General features: G+C 40.7%; 1 protein-coding gene across 3 annotated transcripts in view; it reads right to left on the bottom strand.

Annotated features, from left to right (window-relative positions):
• Positions 1–2,160: 2,160 nt before the first annotated feature.
• Positions 2,161–14,411, bottom strand: part of LOC132866418 (NACHT, LRR and PYD domains-containing protein 3-like) — a 105,746-nt gene continuing 93,495 nt past the window's right edge. For all 3 annotated transcript variants that reach the window (XM_060899177.1, XM_060899179.1, XM_060899178.1), the window contains 5 exons: positions 13,549–13,713; positions 13,172–13,345; positions 11,083–11,256; positions 4,902–4,948; positions 2,161–3,118 (listed from right to left, as the gene is read on the bottom strand). In XM_060899177.1, the coding sequence (XP_060755160.1) occupies positions 2,586–3,118; positions 4,902–4,948; positions 11,083–11,256; positions 13,172–13,345; positions 13,549–13,713 (1,093 nt within the window). In that variant the 3' untranslated portion in view covers positions 2,161–2,585. The remainder of the gene's footprint in view (positions 3,119–4,901; positions 4,949–11,082; positions 11,257–13,171; positions 13,346–13,548; positions 13,714–14,411) is intronic.

The raw sequence follows: 14,411 nt of genomic DNA, 5'->3' as shown, positions 1-14,411 counted from the left end.
ACAATTGACTATAGAAATTGATTTAGCAAGAAATCATAGCATGATAAAAGGCATGAGAGAACTGAATCAAGGTGTAATTCAATAAAAACTAACTCACAAAAGCACAGAGAATAATATAAAATAATTGAAAACTGAACAGTATGCCACTTTAATAAATCTTCACCAGGAAGCTGCACTGTTTCACAACAATGATATAAATTGCACAAGTTGTGAGATTATTGGATTGTATTTTACATTATTTTCAATTACAATCTAATCATGTTGCTACATTCAAATTAGTTTGAAATTTGGTTTATGTGGAGAATAATGTTAATTCATTGTGGCACCTTTCTGTTCATTAAAGGAACAGTCCACCGTATTTCCATAATGAAATATGCTCTTATCTGAATTAAGACGAGCTGCTCCGTACCTATCCAAGCTTTGCGCGACCTCCCAGTCAGTCAGACGCAGTCAGACACGCTGTCACTCCTGTTAGCAATGTAGCTAGGCTCAGTATGGCCAACGGTAATTTTTGGGGCTGTAGTTAGATGCGACCAAACTCTTCCGCGTTTTTCCTGTTTACATAGGTTTATATGACCAGTGATATGAAACAAGTTCAGTTACACAAATTGAAACGTAGCGATTTTCTATGCTATGGAAAGTCCGCACTATAATGACAGGCGTACTAACACCTTCTGCGCGCTTCGGCAGCGCACTGATATCTGAGCTCCGTATCAATGCGCTGCCGAAGCGCACAGAAGGTGTTAGTACGCCTGTCATTATAGTGCGGACTTTCCATAGCATAGAAAATCGCTACGTTTCAATTTGTGTAACTGAACTTGTTTCATATCACTGGTCATATAAACCTATGTAAACAGGAAAAACGCGGAAGAGTTTGGTCGCATCTAACTACAGCCCCAAAAAATACCATTGGCCATACTGAGCCTAGCTACATTGCTAACAGGAGTGACAGTGCGTCTGACTGCGTCTGACTGACTGGGAGGTTGCGCAAAGCTCGGATAGGTACGGAGCAGCTCGTCTCAATTCAGATAAGAGCATATTTCATGATGGAAATACAGTGGACTGTTCCTTTAAAATCATTTTAATAAAATAAGGAGACACCACTACCATTAAAGTATTTCCATATCAAAAAAGGATCAAGTGATTCATAAATAAGATAGATGATAAAAAATATCTTGACTGAACAATGAAAACATAACATTCTCCCGTTTAAATAAATAAAAACGTCACAAACTCTGTTCATATCTAAAATAATTATATATTACATTTCAAACTTGATGTCAAATAGTCATCTGGTTTCAACTGTCCAACAAGCTAGTGGACTAATACAACTGTTAACTCGTTTTATATGAAACAGTCACGAATATTTTCCCTAAAATAATAATCTCCATGTTATTTTTTTTTTTTTTTCAGAGACTCTCTCCGCATTGAATTTCTAAACTAAAAAAGCATGGATTTGATAAACTGGTCTCCTAACGAAATTGACAGTTTCTGGGTTCGGGGGAACCCACCTGTCCTGCCGGAACATCTGTGGAGGACATTGGAGATATCTACCTATTCGGAACCATGATTACCAGACTTTTGCTGATTGGATTAGGCATTGCCCTGGTATATCGAGGAAATCAGACAACGGTGACGGCTGTTCAAAGCCCCACAAAGCTGCCCAATATGATCAAAGTGGTGGGCAAAGCTGTCGGCACTCAGACTGTGGCTATTAGAACTTGAACCACAGCATGGTTGTCATCTTGGAGACGCTTTCGGCTTTGCAAGGAATAAGTATTTTGGATACCAAATGGAATTGAATTGAACAGAAATGGACAGATATGGACGAGTGGTGTGGACGTGTAAAGACTGCGTCTGTTCGAAAGACCAAACAATCTCTATCTTATCGACATTCGGCTCCCTGAACAGCACCGGCCTTGATCAAGGCCGTTGCTGGGAAAACATTTCCCCCAGAAGGTCACTGCTGGGAGACATTCTCGCATTCTTCGCATTCCTTCCCCAATTTTCCGCACTCGCCGTTTTTCACCCCCAGTGTGACAAGCGGGTGCGTGACCAGCGCCGTTTGCATGGCTGCAGGAGCGGACGTCTGCTTGCTTGCACTGGGTTACCTCTACCTCCTCCCCTCCTACCCCCTTCCCCCCCACCCCTGATTGCCCCCTCCTTCCCCCCTTAAGTCCCATGTTTTAAAGTGTACTTGTGTTATTGTGTGCTTGTGCAGAGGTTTTTAAATGCTCCCACACTGTACTCCTGATAGGAGCATAGTGGGGGGGTGTTCTTTTTTCCTCATGTTACGACTGTGTTTCTTTTTCTTTTATCCCTGTCTTCCTGTCCTGTTCCCCCTCTGTAAGGACAGGTTGATGGTCAAGTTCACTGGTAACAGTGACAAAGGGTTCATTCATTCATTCTTTAAAAAGCAAATTAAAAATAATTGGGTTCCCTGTGGTGGTACACATTTGTCATTCGTATGGTCACAAATGCCATCAAAACTCAGGTTGATGCTTTACCATTATTCTCTTAAGTATGGAACTCCACTTTGTGTGCGAGGAGCACCACTATTAAATGGCACTTTTTGTTTTGTAGTTTCAAGAATGGATGAGAGAGATGGAGGCATCATTACGCTCGAATCCAAATCCTGCAAAAAGTGGTTTGACAAACATTGTGCGGAATGTGTATATGCGCGTCAGAGTGTGTGTGTCGGAGGATATGGCATAAAAGGACAGAATTCCAGCTGGGCAGTCCACATACACTCCTACTCTGTTACACTGGGGATGTGGAATGGCCATGCCCTTGTTATTGTGCACTACTCTGGTAAGAGACCTGGACAATTCCAGACTCCAGGACTTTTTTGAACGTCCAAACATGCAGTCATTTCCGCGTCCCTTTTTTCTGATAGATTTATACGCCACAGCGATGGAGGCCTGCTGATGCCACTCGACCTCCCAGTAACAACGTCCAGACAGACTCTCTCTACACAACACCTGCTTCGCGTACTCAAATCTTCGTCTGTGGTCTTGATATTGCTGATCTTTTTCCATAAGTGACACCTTTGTGTTAGAGTCAGTCAGTGAGAGGCGTTTGTTTGCTGTGTTGGGCTCCAGTGTCAGCTTGCAGGCATCTGCACATCAGAAGTTTTCCTCAATATTACATATACAGTACGATACACAGACACTTAACAATACTTCAGATTTTACAACAGAAGTCAAAATCAGGACTACAATGGTACCATCAGTACTGCATGGCAGTTGTTTGCCTTTATTCATTACTCATATCAACAGTAAGATATGTATAGTGGTGCTTGAAAGTTTGTGAACCCTTTAGAATTTTTTATATTTCTGCATAAATCATCATCAGTTTTCACACAAGTCCTAAAAGTAGATAAAGAGAACCCAGTTAAACAAATGAGACAAAAATATTATACTTGGTCATTTATTTATTGAGGAAAATGATCCAATATTACATATCTGTGAGTGGCAAAAGTATGTGAACCTTTGCTTTCAGTATCTGGTGTGACCCCCTTGTGCAGCAATAACTGCAACTAAACGTTTGCGGCAACTGTTGATCAGTCCTGCACACCGGCTTGGAGGAATTTTAGCCCATTCCTCCGTACAGAACAGCTTCAACTCTGGGATGTTGGTGGGTTTCCTCACATGAACTGCTCGCTTCAGGTCCTTCCACAACATTTCCATTGGATTAAGGTCAGGACTTTGATTTGCCATTCCAAAACATTAACTTTTATTCTTCTCTAACCATTCTTTGGTAGAACGACTTGTGTGCTTAGGGTCGTTGTCTTGCTGCATGACCCACCTTCTCTTGAGATGCAGTTCATGGACAGATGTCCTGATATTTTCCTTTAGAATTCACTGGTATAATTCAGAATTCATTGTTCCATCAACGATGGCAAGCCGTCCTGGCCCAGATGCAGCAAAACAGGCCCAAACCATGATACTACTACCACCATGTTTCACAGATGGGATAAGGTTCTTATGCTGGAATGCAGCATTTTCCTTTCTCCAAACATAACGCTTCTCATTTAAACCAAAAAGTTCTAGTTTGGTCTCATCCGTCCACAAAACATTTTTCCAATAGCCTTCTGGCTTGTCCACCTGATCTTTAGCAAACTGCAGACGAGCAGCAATGTTCTTTTTGGAGAGTAGTGGCTTTCTCCTGCCATGCACACCATTGTTGTTCACCGTTCTCCTGATGGTGGACTCATGAACGTTAACATTAGCCAATGTGAGAGAGGCCTTCAGTTGCTTAGAAGTTACCCTGGGGTCCTTTGTTCACCGACTATTACACGCCTTGCTCTTGGAGTGATCTTTGTTGGACAGCCACTCCTGGGGAGGGTAACGATGGTCTTGAATTTCTTCCATTTGTACACAATCTGTCTGACTGTGGATTGGTGGAGTCCAAACTCTTTCGAGATGGTTCTGTAACCTTTTCCAGCCTGATGAGCATCAACAACGCTTTTTCTGAGGTCCTCAGAAATCTTCTTTATTCATGCCATGATACACTTCCACAAATATGTGTTGTGAAGATCAGACTTTGATAGATCCCTGTTCTTTAAATAAAACAGGGTGCCCACTCACACCTGATTGTCATCCCATTGATTGAAAACACCTGACTAATTTCACCTTCAAAGTAACTGCTAATCCTAGGGGTTCACATACTTTTACCACTCACAGATGTGTAATATTGGATCATTTTCCTCAATAAATACATGACCAAGTATAATATTTTTGTCTCATTTGTTTAACTGGGTTCTCTTTATCTACTTTTAGGACTTGTGTGAAAATCTGATGTTGTTTTAGGTCATATTTATGCAGAAATATAGAAAACTCTAAAGGGTTCACAAACTTTCAAGCACCACTGTATTTTGACGTGTGTATAACACAACTTACATTTCTTGAGTCCTGGTGCTATTCTCAATTCTCCATTATGGTCCATTCTAGATGTAGAGACAATAAAAGTCATGTGAATGCACAGGCGTGTGCACGCACACAAAATGAGCCACTGTTATGTGTTGGCCAAATTCAAGGCAGCAAGGCCATCTTATCAACACAATCAAAAATTAGTTTAGTCACATCAACTGTTAACCTGAAAATATTATAAAAAGTTGTTCTTGTTGACCTATTAAGCTTTCCATTATCTAACATATCACAATGATGCACAAACTGTGCTTAATCCTATTCTTCCTTGTGCTTGTTTGAAAAGCTTGTATTTCATGTCCGAGGAGCGCATTTGTAAGCTTGCTTCTGGTGCGAGAAGGGACTTTATTTTGAAATCCTTTTGGTGCTATGACAAGAAAGCCACAGGGACAGCCACACCTCCAAATCGTACGAGACTTGGTCAAGAGACTTGACCCAAATTGGCCAGTGACAGCAGAGAAGATGAAAGAGGTGCGCTTAAGAAACAGTTTGAAGAAGAGGAAATAACCTAAATATAAAATTATTGGTCAAAATCTACTGGTCACTTGACATCTAACAATTCACCCAATTCATGAATCAAACTGAATCTTGATATTGAACATTTTATGTAGGCATGAAGGCAAATTTGCCCCAGCCAACTAATAAGACAAGATGTTACATATACAGGGTTAGTCAAAATTATGTTAACACTAATAGATTATTTTTTTTCTGAATGTGTCGTGCGCCATGACCACTGCTGGCGCAACTGGGCCCTACTTATTTGACACCCCAACAGTGACCTCAGACATCTACTTACAGATGGTGCAGCAGTACGCCACTGATGAACTTCCACAACAGATCCAATTGGTTTCTACCATTTAAGTGTTCACATAATTTTGACTAACCCTGTAATACCCCAGGACAAAGGTCCTTATGGCAATGAACTTGCATAGAAAAACCTTGAACCATAAATAGAAAATGTTACTCCAAATGTCAGGTGACTGAAATGTACACAAGAGATTTCCTTCCTTTCCAAAGTAAATCCCTTACCTTTCTACAATTAAATACAACCCCAATTCCAAAAATGCTGAGACACACTCAAATGTAAATAAAAACAGAATGCAATGATTTGCAAATCATGTCCATCCACAACTCCTTCACCATGCCTAACTCCCCCTCCCTGTCTGTTCCCTATTGCTCTCTGCTTTATCCCCCCTTTCTATTTCTGATGTCTCCCAGCTCCTGCTCTCTCACCGTCCGACTACCTGTGCCCTTGAGCCTATCCCCTCATCTCTCCTCCAGACCATCACTCTTGACATCCTCTCATTGATCACCTCCTTTGTCAACTCCACTGTGTTCTCTGGATAGTTTCCCTCCAACTTCAAACAGGCCCACACCTCTCCTCTGCTGGAAAAAAAAAATCCTAGAACACTCCGTCATCCAGAACTACTGCATCGTTTCTCTTCTCTCCTTCCAATCAAAGATGCTTGAACATGCTGTTGCTCACAACTCTCCTTTTTTCTCTCACGGAACAACCTCCTGGATCCTCACCCATCTAGCTTCCAAGCCAGACACTCAACCAAGACTGCACTTCTTGCCATCAGTGAGGCACTTCATGCAGCACGTGCTGCCTCCCTCACCTCTGTCCTGATTCTCCTTGACCTCTCTGCTGCATTTTACACTACTGATCACCCCATCATCCTTATCAGCTCTAGGGATCTGCAAGACAGCCCCAGACTGGTTCAAGTCCTACCTCTATGGTTGCTGGTTACCTGGTCTGGTACTATATCAGCACCACACCCACTTACCACTGGTGTCCCTCATGGTTCAGTCCTTGGTCCACTTCTCTCTCTATTCCCAGTCTCTTGGCCCAATTACCTCTGTTCATGGTTTATCCTTCCACTGCTATGCTGATGATACCCAACTGTTTCTCTCTTTTCCTCCTTCTGACAAACACATCTCTGCTTGCATGTCTGCTTACCTGCGTGACATCTAGAGCTGGATGGACAACCATCACTTGCACCTCAACCCAGGCAAGACAGAGTATCTACATTCCTGCTCCATCCTCTCAACTCCTGGACGACATCTCTAGGTCACCTTCACCCAGTGCAAAGAACCTAGGGGTTGTGTTCAATGACAAATTTGCCTCCTCAGCAAACATCGCTGCAGTGACCCGGACGTGTATATTCCTCCTCTACAACATCCGAAGGATCCGCCCTTTTCTCAACACCTGATCGACTCCACTGCTGGCCCAAGCACTGATCCTCTCCTGCAACTCTATCCTTGCTAAACTTCCAGCATCTGCCATCAAACCCCTCCAGAATGCTGCCAGGCGGTCTACAACGTCCCTCGTTCTTTCAATATCACCCCTCTGCTTGCTGATCTGCACTGGCTACCTATTGCAGTTCGTATCAAATTTAAGACACTGGTGCAAGCTTACCAGGCTGTAGCCTTGGGTTATCCATTTGAGTTCTCTATTTAGTTGTACTTTGTATGGTTGGTTTGTTTCCTTGGCCATTTGCTGAGTATTGGTATTACATACAGAATATTACACTAAGTATTACTGTCACTTGTTCGGTTGGCCCTGGCACTTTCTTGTCTAGAAGTTCAGCGCTTCATGTACCGGACTTCTGCGCTCATACACCGCTCTGAATAAGAGTGTCTGCTAAATGTCATGTAATGTAATGAATCCTTTTCAATGGAGTACAATACAAAGACAAAATATTTAAATGTCAAAACTGATAAACTTTGGGTTTTTTTTTGTAAATACAGTATATACTCATTCTGAATTTGATGCTTGAAACACATTCCAAAAAAAGTTGGGACAGGGGTTTGCTTACCACTGTGTTACCTTTTTGCAACACCTAGTAAGTGTTTGGGAACTGAAGACACTAATTGTTCAAGTTTTGAAAGTGAAATTCTTTCCCATTCTTCCTTGATATACAACTTACTCAACAGTCCAGGATCTCAGTTGTCATATTTTGCGCTTCATAAAGTGCCACACATTCTCAATGGGAGGCAGGCAGGCCAGTTTTGCACCCACACTCTTACTAGGAAGCCACACTGTTGTAATACGTGCAGAATGTGGCTTAGCATCATTACACATACACACACACACACAGTCCTCGAAAAAAAAAATCTCTCAGCCTTACTTGCCCGAAAAACAATTCCACTTGCCCAGAGCTTTATTTTATTTTGGAGAGGACAGAATGCAGTTGATTTTTTTTTTTTAATAGGTGAAGAAGCATAATTATCATAAATCCACAAAACCATAACACCAATATATGCAGAGACATTCAGAAAGAAAGTAGTTCTAAGTAGCAGAGGAATTAATAATTTAGGGTATATTAAGCTGTAGAGTGTTTTGAGTGAGTATTATAATAATAATAATAATGCTGGAGCTTTGTTTCTGTTATCAAAGGAACACAGTCCTGTGCAAAATGTCACCGTGGAACCTATAGTTACAGCTGAAATGTGCCGATTCTGTTAATGTTCGTAATTATTGTACCATCCACTATTAGATAAAATTAAAATAAAATCTTACAATATTGTTTGAAAGTCTACAGCAAGATATTATTTTACAAATAATAACACTTCAGATATTGTTTTAACAATAATAAGCATCACTGTATAAATGATAGAGTGCAGATAGTTGTGTAACTACATGTCCTTGGGGTTGTTGAGACATGGAGGGGCAGGAATACCATCTAGCCCACAGTTTAGGTCAGAGCCCTTTGAGAGTAAATGCTTTGGCTTTCGCAACATTCTGTTCTCAAAAGCTGATGTCAGGAAAAAGTCTTCACACAAAGAAGGTTTTCTTGCTTCTGTAGTTTTTTTTTTTAAACTGTTCTTCTGTGTTGGGACTTTTCAGGAAAAAGAATGTATATTCCAACATGTAGCTAATGCTAGGCCACAAATTTGCACCATCACTCCAGTCGTTTCGAGGAATTTTGTACGGATCAGAACCGCTAATAAACTCTAATTTCTGTGTATATCTATCCTGCGCTTCTTTCTGACCAAGACTGTCCAAGTAATCCAGTAGTAGAGCTTTTTTAGCTGTAGTTTTATTCGGACAACAGCAACAGACGCCGGACATCTCCGCTTGGCTTCAGTATATGAACAGCCAATCAGCAGGTTCCGCATGTGTTTATGATGTTTATGTCACGATTTACAACCAGTGGGAGACACCCTTTGTCGACTGTCCACCAATCACAGGCTCCCGTGCCACAATGGCAGCATGTTGATACATATTTAGAAAATAAAAATGATATCACTAAGAAATCTATGAAACCATCAAAAACAAACAAACAAACAAACAAAAAAATTGTTATATATATTTATTTAGTACACACACTAGTCAGTGGTAAGGAACATTATTCACTGATATTGTTTATTATTAATTCCAATCATGATATAAAAGTTCCAAGTTTGACACCTGCCCGCTTCAACCGCGCTGCTGGCACATGATGTCCTTGACCCTCGTCGCCCTTAGCCAATTGGTATAATTACGTCATTACGTGGACGTCTCCGAGTTGAGCTTTTCCTGTACACTCGAACACACGCATACTTCGATGAATTATAACCAAAACAAGGAAATTTGAATGATTTCCTCAAAAATGTTTTTTTGTACTTTTATATATCATCGTGTTGATGAATAAAACTTTTTAATGCATTTCCAGTGAAATGAGACGAGCTACTTTAGACCGGTTCCCTGCTCGCTTCGCACCTGTGTTGCTTAGGTTGCCAGCACTAACTTTTGTCATCTGATTGGACGATTACCATTAAAGTTTTACTCGTCCTTACACAGACTTTAGTCTTCTCAGACAATCAGACATGACGTTTTTCGAGCATTTAAATAAATAAATAAATAAATAAATAAATAAAAATCACCACCACACACCTTTCAGGATTAATGGACCCTTCACAGATGTGAAAGTTACCCATGTCATGGGCACTAACACACCCTATACCAGTCACAGATGCTGGCTTTCGAACTTTGTGGTTGGTAATAATCTGGATGGTCATTTTCCTCTTTAGCCCAGAGGCCACAACATCCATAATTTCCAAAAAGAATTTGTCAGACGTTGTTGATATATGGCATTCACTTTGCACAGTAGATTAAAGGCTATTTACCGACACTTTTCAAAGTGTTCCAAAGCCCAGGTCGTAATGTCCTTTATACAACCATTTGGGTTTTTACTGCAGTGAAACTTGAGGGATCGAAGGTCATGGACGTTTAAATATTGGTTTTCAGCCTTGCCCCTTACGTGCAGAGATTTCTCTGGATTCTCAGAATCTTTTGATGATATTATGGATTGTCAATAGTGCAATCCCGAGATTCCTTGCAATTGTATGTTGAGAAACATTGTTCTTAAACTGTTGGACTATTCGCCCAAAAGTCCCCCCTCCCCCCCACAAACTGGAAACCTCACCCCATCCTTGCTTGTGAATGAGCCTTTCCAATACCAAACAAGTGTTTTCTGAACATTCCACAACTTTCCTCGTCTTCTGTTGCCCCTTCCCAATAGGATGTGTTGCAGGCATCAAATTCGGAATATGTATGTTTACAAAAAAACAAACAATAGTTTATCAAGTTGAACATTAAATATCTTGTCTTTGTATTATATTCAATATTATATTCAATTGAATACAAGTTGAAAAGGATTTGCAAATCATTGCATTCTATTTTACGTGTTTGCTTCAATTAATCCAAAGGGGAGCTCATAATTTACAATACTGGTAAATTTCCAACACGTTCAGACTGAAGCGCTTACCCACACCAATAGCCATTTTGGAGGGAACCCCCCCCCGAATGCTTCCAAAAATGTGTGAAGGGGTTTGCCTGTATACAAGCACACTATTGGGGCACAAGATAGACCACTTAAAATTGGTTTGGGGTCGGTACCTCAAAAACTGTGGGTGAAGAAATGGTCAGAAATTTGAGGTAATAATAAAAATTGGAGAACAATATGTGAATATTGTTGCTTCGCAATCATGTAATAATATGCTACTAGTAGCTTATTAGTTTAAAAAAAAGCCATCAGTTTCTAGGGTGGAATCTGCATTGCAGACAAATTTGATACCCAACAATAGTGTTTTATCAGGATTTAGGAGAAGATTATAATTTTACGTTTGATCTAACCTAGACCAGGACATATCAACATGCTCTTCTTACTTAATATTCTCCAGTTTATAGACTGTATGCCTCTTCATTGATAAAAGTTGTTTCCGTTTTTTATGTCCAAGATGATTGTAGCTTAAATCCAACTCGGTGAGGTGGGCGGGGTTTGAATGCATAGCTAAAATGAGTGAATCGCAGCCCTTTGCTGTGAGGCAACAGCCAGACAATCTAGAGAGAAAAATACAGAGAAAAAGCACTCTTAGTAAAACACTTTTCAGGTAAACTTGTCATAGTTACAAAAACAAATCTATGATGCATAATGCATCAGCCTTATACAATTGTGGAGTGTATCACTTATTTCAGAATTCAGATTTGCACAAATGCTAATATACACTAAACATATTTATAAGTGTCTTTGAGTCATTTGCACCTATTATTCCCAGGTAGGGCTCTGGATCCACTGTGACCCTGACCAGGACAAAGCACTTAGTGAATATGAATTAATGCTTATTGAATGATTTAAATGACTGCGAGCTGGCCTAGTGGTTAGTGTGTCTACCTCTTGACCGGGATATAGCGAGTTCTACTCGCCATCAGGTCATACCAAAGACCATCATAAAAATGGTACCTACTGCCATCTGGCAAGGCACGCAGCAATACAGATGCAAGTAAGGAGTTAAACTCTCATGGTTACCAGAGGACTAGCCCCCTACTGTAACCCTAGCTATATATAGGCGAGAGGCCGAGAGCCAGCGCTCGAAACTAACGGTGTCCCGACATCCCGGGGACCATAAAAAATGTCATCGGGACACAAAATTATCATATCTGGGACAATCCCGGGACAATGGAAAAAAATAGATCTAGAAAAAAAGTTCTACATTAATATTATTTACAAAGCCGTAACACATACGTAGACATTCACCTAATTTGTCAATTTTAATTTTAAAACGTTAACAGCGAAAAATACATAGTAGCTACACTTTCGATGCACCTGCATCCGTAGGCTACAGAGCAGCGCATTCTGTTCTAGAATCTTCGGCCGGTGTCCGCATTATATGGACTTGGAATGGAATTGCTACCGCACACGCTGCGCCGACTCTTGCCAGAACAAAAATACTTAAGTGGTTGAAGTGGACCGACCGCGGGGAAGAAACTGAAAGCCCAGACATAACGTCTCCGGGACCTTCAGGATCCAAAGTGTCATCGCCTGGTCTGCAGGCAACGCTAGCAACTGAATGAACACTGTTAGACACGTTATAAAATACAACAGGAATGATGTGGATGATATTGACGGAAGATACCGTTCAACAGAATAAGTGAGTTTTCTTGGTGTCCTTTCTAGTTCAGAAAGTTTAGTCAGTCAGCAGCACAACTAGGCTAGGACCTGGCACTATGTTGATGTTGCTAACATTTGCACCCACGTTTCGGCAGCGAAAGTTCATAAAAATGGATAACGGAAAGTTCATAAAAATGGATAATGGTAATGGATAACAGAAAGTTCATAAAAATGGATAATGGTAATGGTGAAAATTATAAGTTGGCCTTATAAGTGCCAACAGATATTCAAGGTATAAGTAGATGAAATGAACATAAAAGGGGTGTTATTTTCAACTAAAGTGTACTGCAGATGTAGTGAGTTGAAACATTTTCTGAATGAGCTAGTTGGCCCCTTTAAATAAACGGGTATCTATTCATACAGTGAGATTGCCAAAGTTTAATAAACTGAAAATGCAATAACTGTAATTTTGAAGTAGATGATGTATAGGACATGTGTCACTTGTGTCTTGTGACTTATTGTAAAAATGATATAAAGGGTTCAAAATCGCATAGTTACAAATATAATAGTAACTTCATATGATAATATTAACCACTGGTTATTTCAGAGAGGAAAAAAATGGGGACACTATTGCTTCCATTCGGGACAATACAACAAAGAATTCGGGACCACTGGGGGACACAAAGAAAAAAAGTTAATTTCGAGCCCTGCCGAGAGCTACTGAAACAGAGATTGGCATCGCCCAATGCACCTCAAGAGACTGGTTAGTACTGGGATGGGAGAGTGCCTGGGAAGACCAGGTCCTGGCGCAGGAGGGACTTTGACTTGAACAATTTAAATTGGTGCCTTTTTTGACAAAACACTTGCCTCATTATTTCCAGAACACATTCTGAACTCGTTAATCCAACACACAGCACTTTCACACCAGCATTCTGCAGGTCGTTATCACTTAGATCCAGCTCTTTCAGGGACGAGTTTGCTTTTTGCAGAACTGAGATGATGTGTGTACAAGACTTCTCAGTGAGTTTACAGTTTGAAAGTCTATAAAAGGGGAGGCAAGAGAGAATATTTCAGTAACCTCATATATTCTGAGGAGGACAGAGCTTTGTGCTTGGCCCCCTAATGAAACAAATCAATTTCATTAAATGAGTCAGTATTTTATTGAACCCTTTAGGCTGGGTATTTGTGTGCACCATGTGTTTTGTGAAAAGTTTACACAGCAGCATTTTTGATTTGACACTTACTTCAGTATGTTCAGATTACAATTCAGACTCAGTTTATGAGACAGCAGCTCCATCCCTGCATCTTGCAGGTCATTCCAACTCAGATCCAACTCTCTCAAAGGTGATTTTACTAAAGCTTCGGCAATGTATTTACAAGATTCGACAGTGAGCTTACAATCTGAGATTCTGTGAAATGAGAAGAGAGAGAACAATTAGAGCAGAGTGTCATAAAAGCTTCACTGAAACAAAGACACTTCCATTTCCCTTTACCCTTTTCCAACAATTATCCTGGGGGTCCCTTGGATGCACCTTCACGACCCCCAGATTTCATGGCATGACAAGTGGACCAAATGATCCAAGCAATGTTTCCATAAATGTCTGTAACTCTCATCACCATGCTGGCGTTGCAGTTGCATCGCAAGGCTCAGTGTCTCACCAGAACTAACAAATTAATGGTCAAATGGTTGAGAGTCTCAGTGTTTTTTTTTTTTTTTGGTCAGACCACCCATGGGAACACTTCATACAGCTGACAAGACCTGTTGAACATCAAATATAATTGGATTCATTGTTTAAAAGGCATTTTATTTGACTACAATGAACTACCGGCAGAAATTGCAAGAATAGCCCATGGGGACATATGGCCAACTGGAAGCATATGGTATTGGCAGAGAGACCATAAACAAAGGCAGGGGAAGCGCGGGAGGCCTGCGTGCTAGGCTAACTCACACAGAACATTGCTACCAAGCATCTTTCTGGCTAACGTTTGGTATTTGACAAACAACATGGATTAGATCCGACTTCGGATCTCTTCTCCACACAAGAAAAACTGCAGCGTCACCATTTTTACCACAACATGGCTTAACAGCTATTTCTTTCAATTCATC

Source organism: Neoarius graeffei, chromosome 18 (assembly GCF_027579695.1).
Source record: "Neoarius graeffei isolate fNeoGra1 chromosome 18, fNeoGra1.pri, whole genome shotgun sequence".
Lineage (NCBI taxonomy): Eukaryota > Metazoa > Chordata > Actinopteri > Siluriformes > Ariidae > Neoarius > Neoarius graeffei.
Note: the sequence above shows the minus strand (reverse complement) of the source record. Positions and strands in the feature narration are given on the sequence as shown.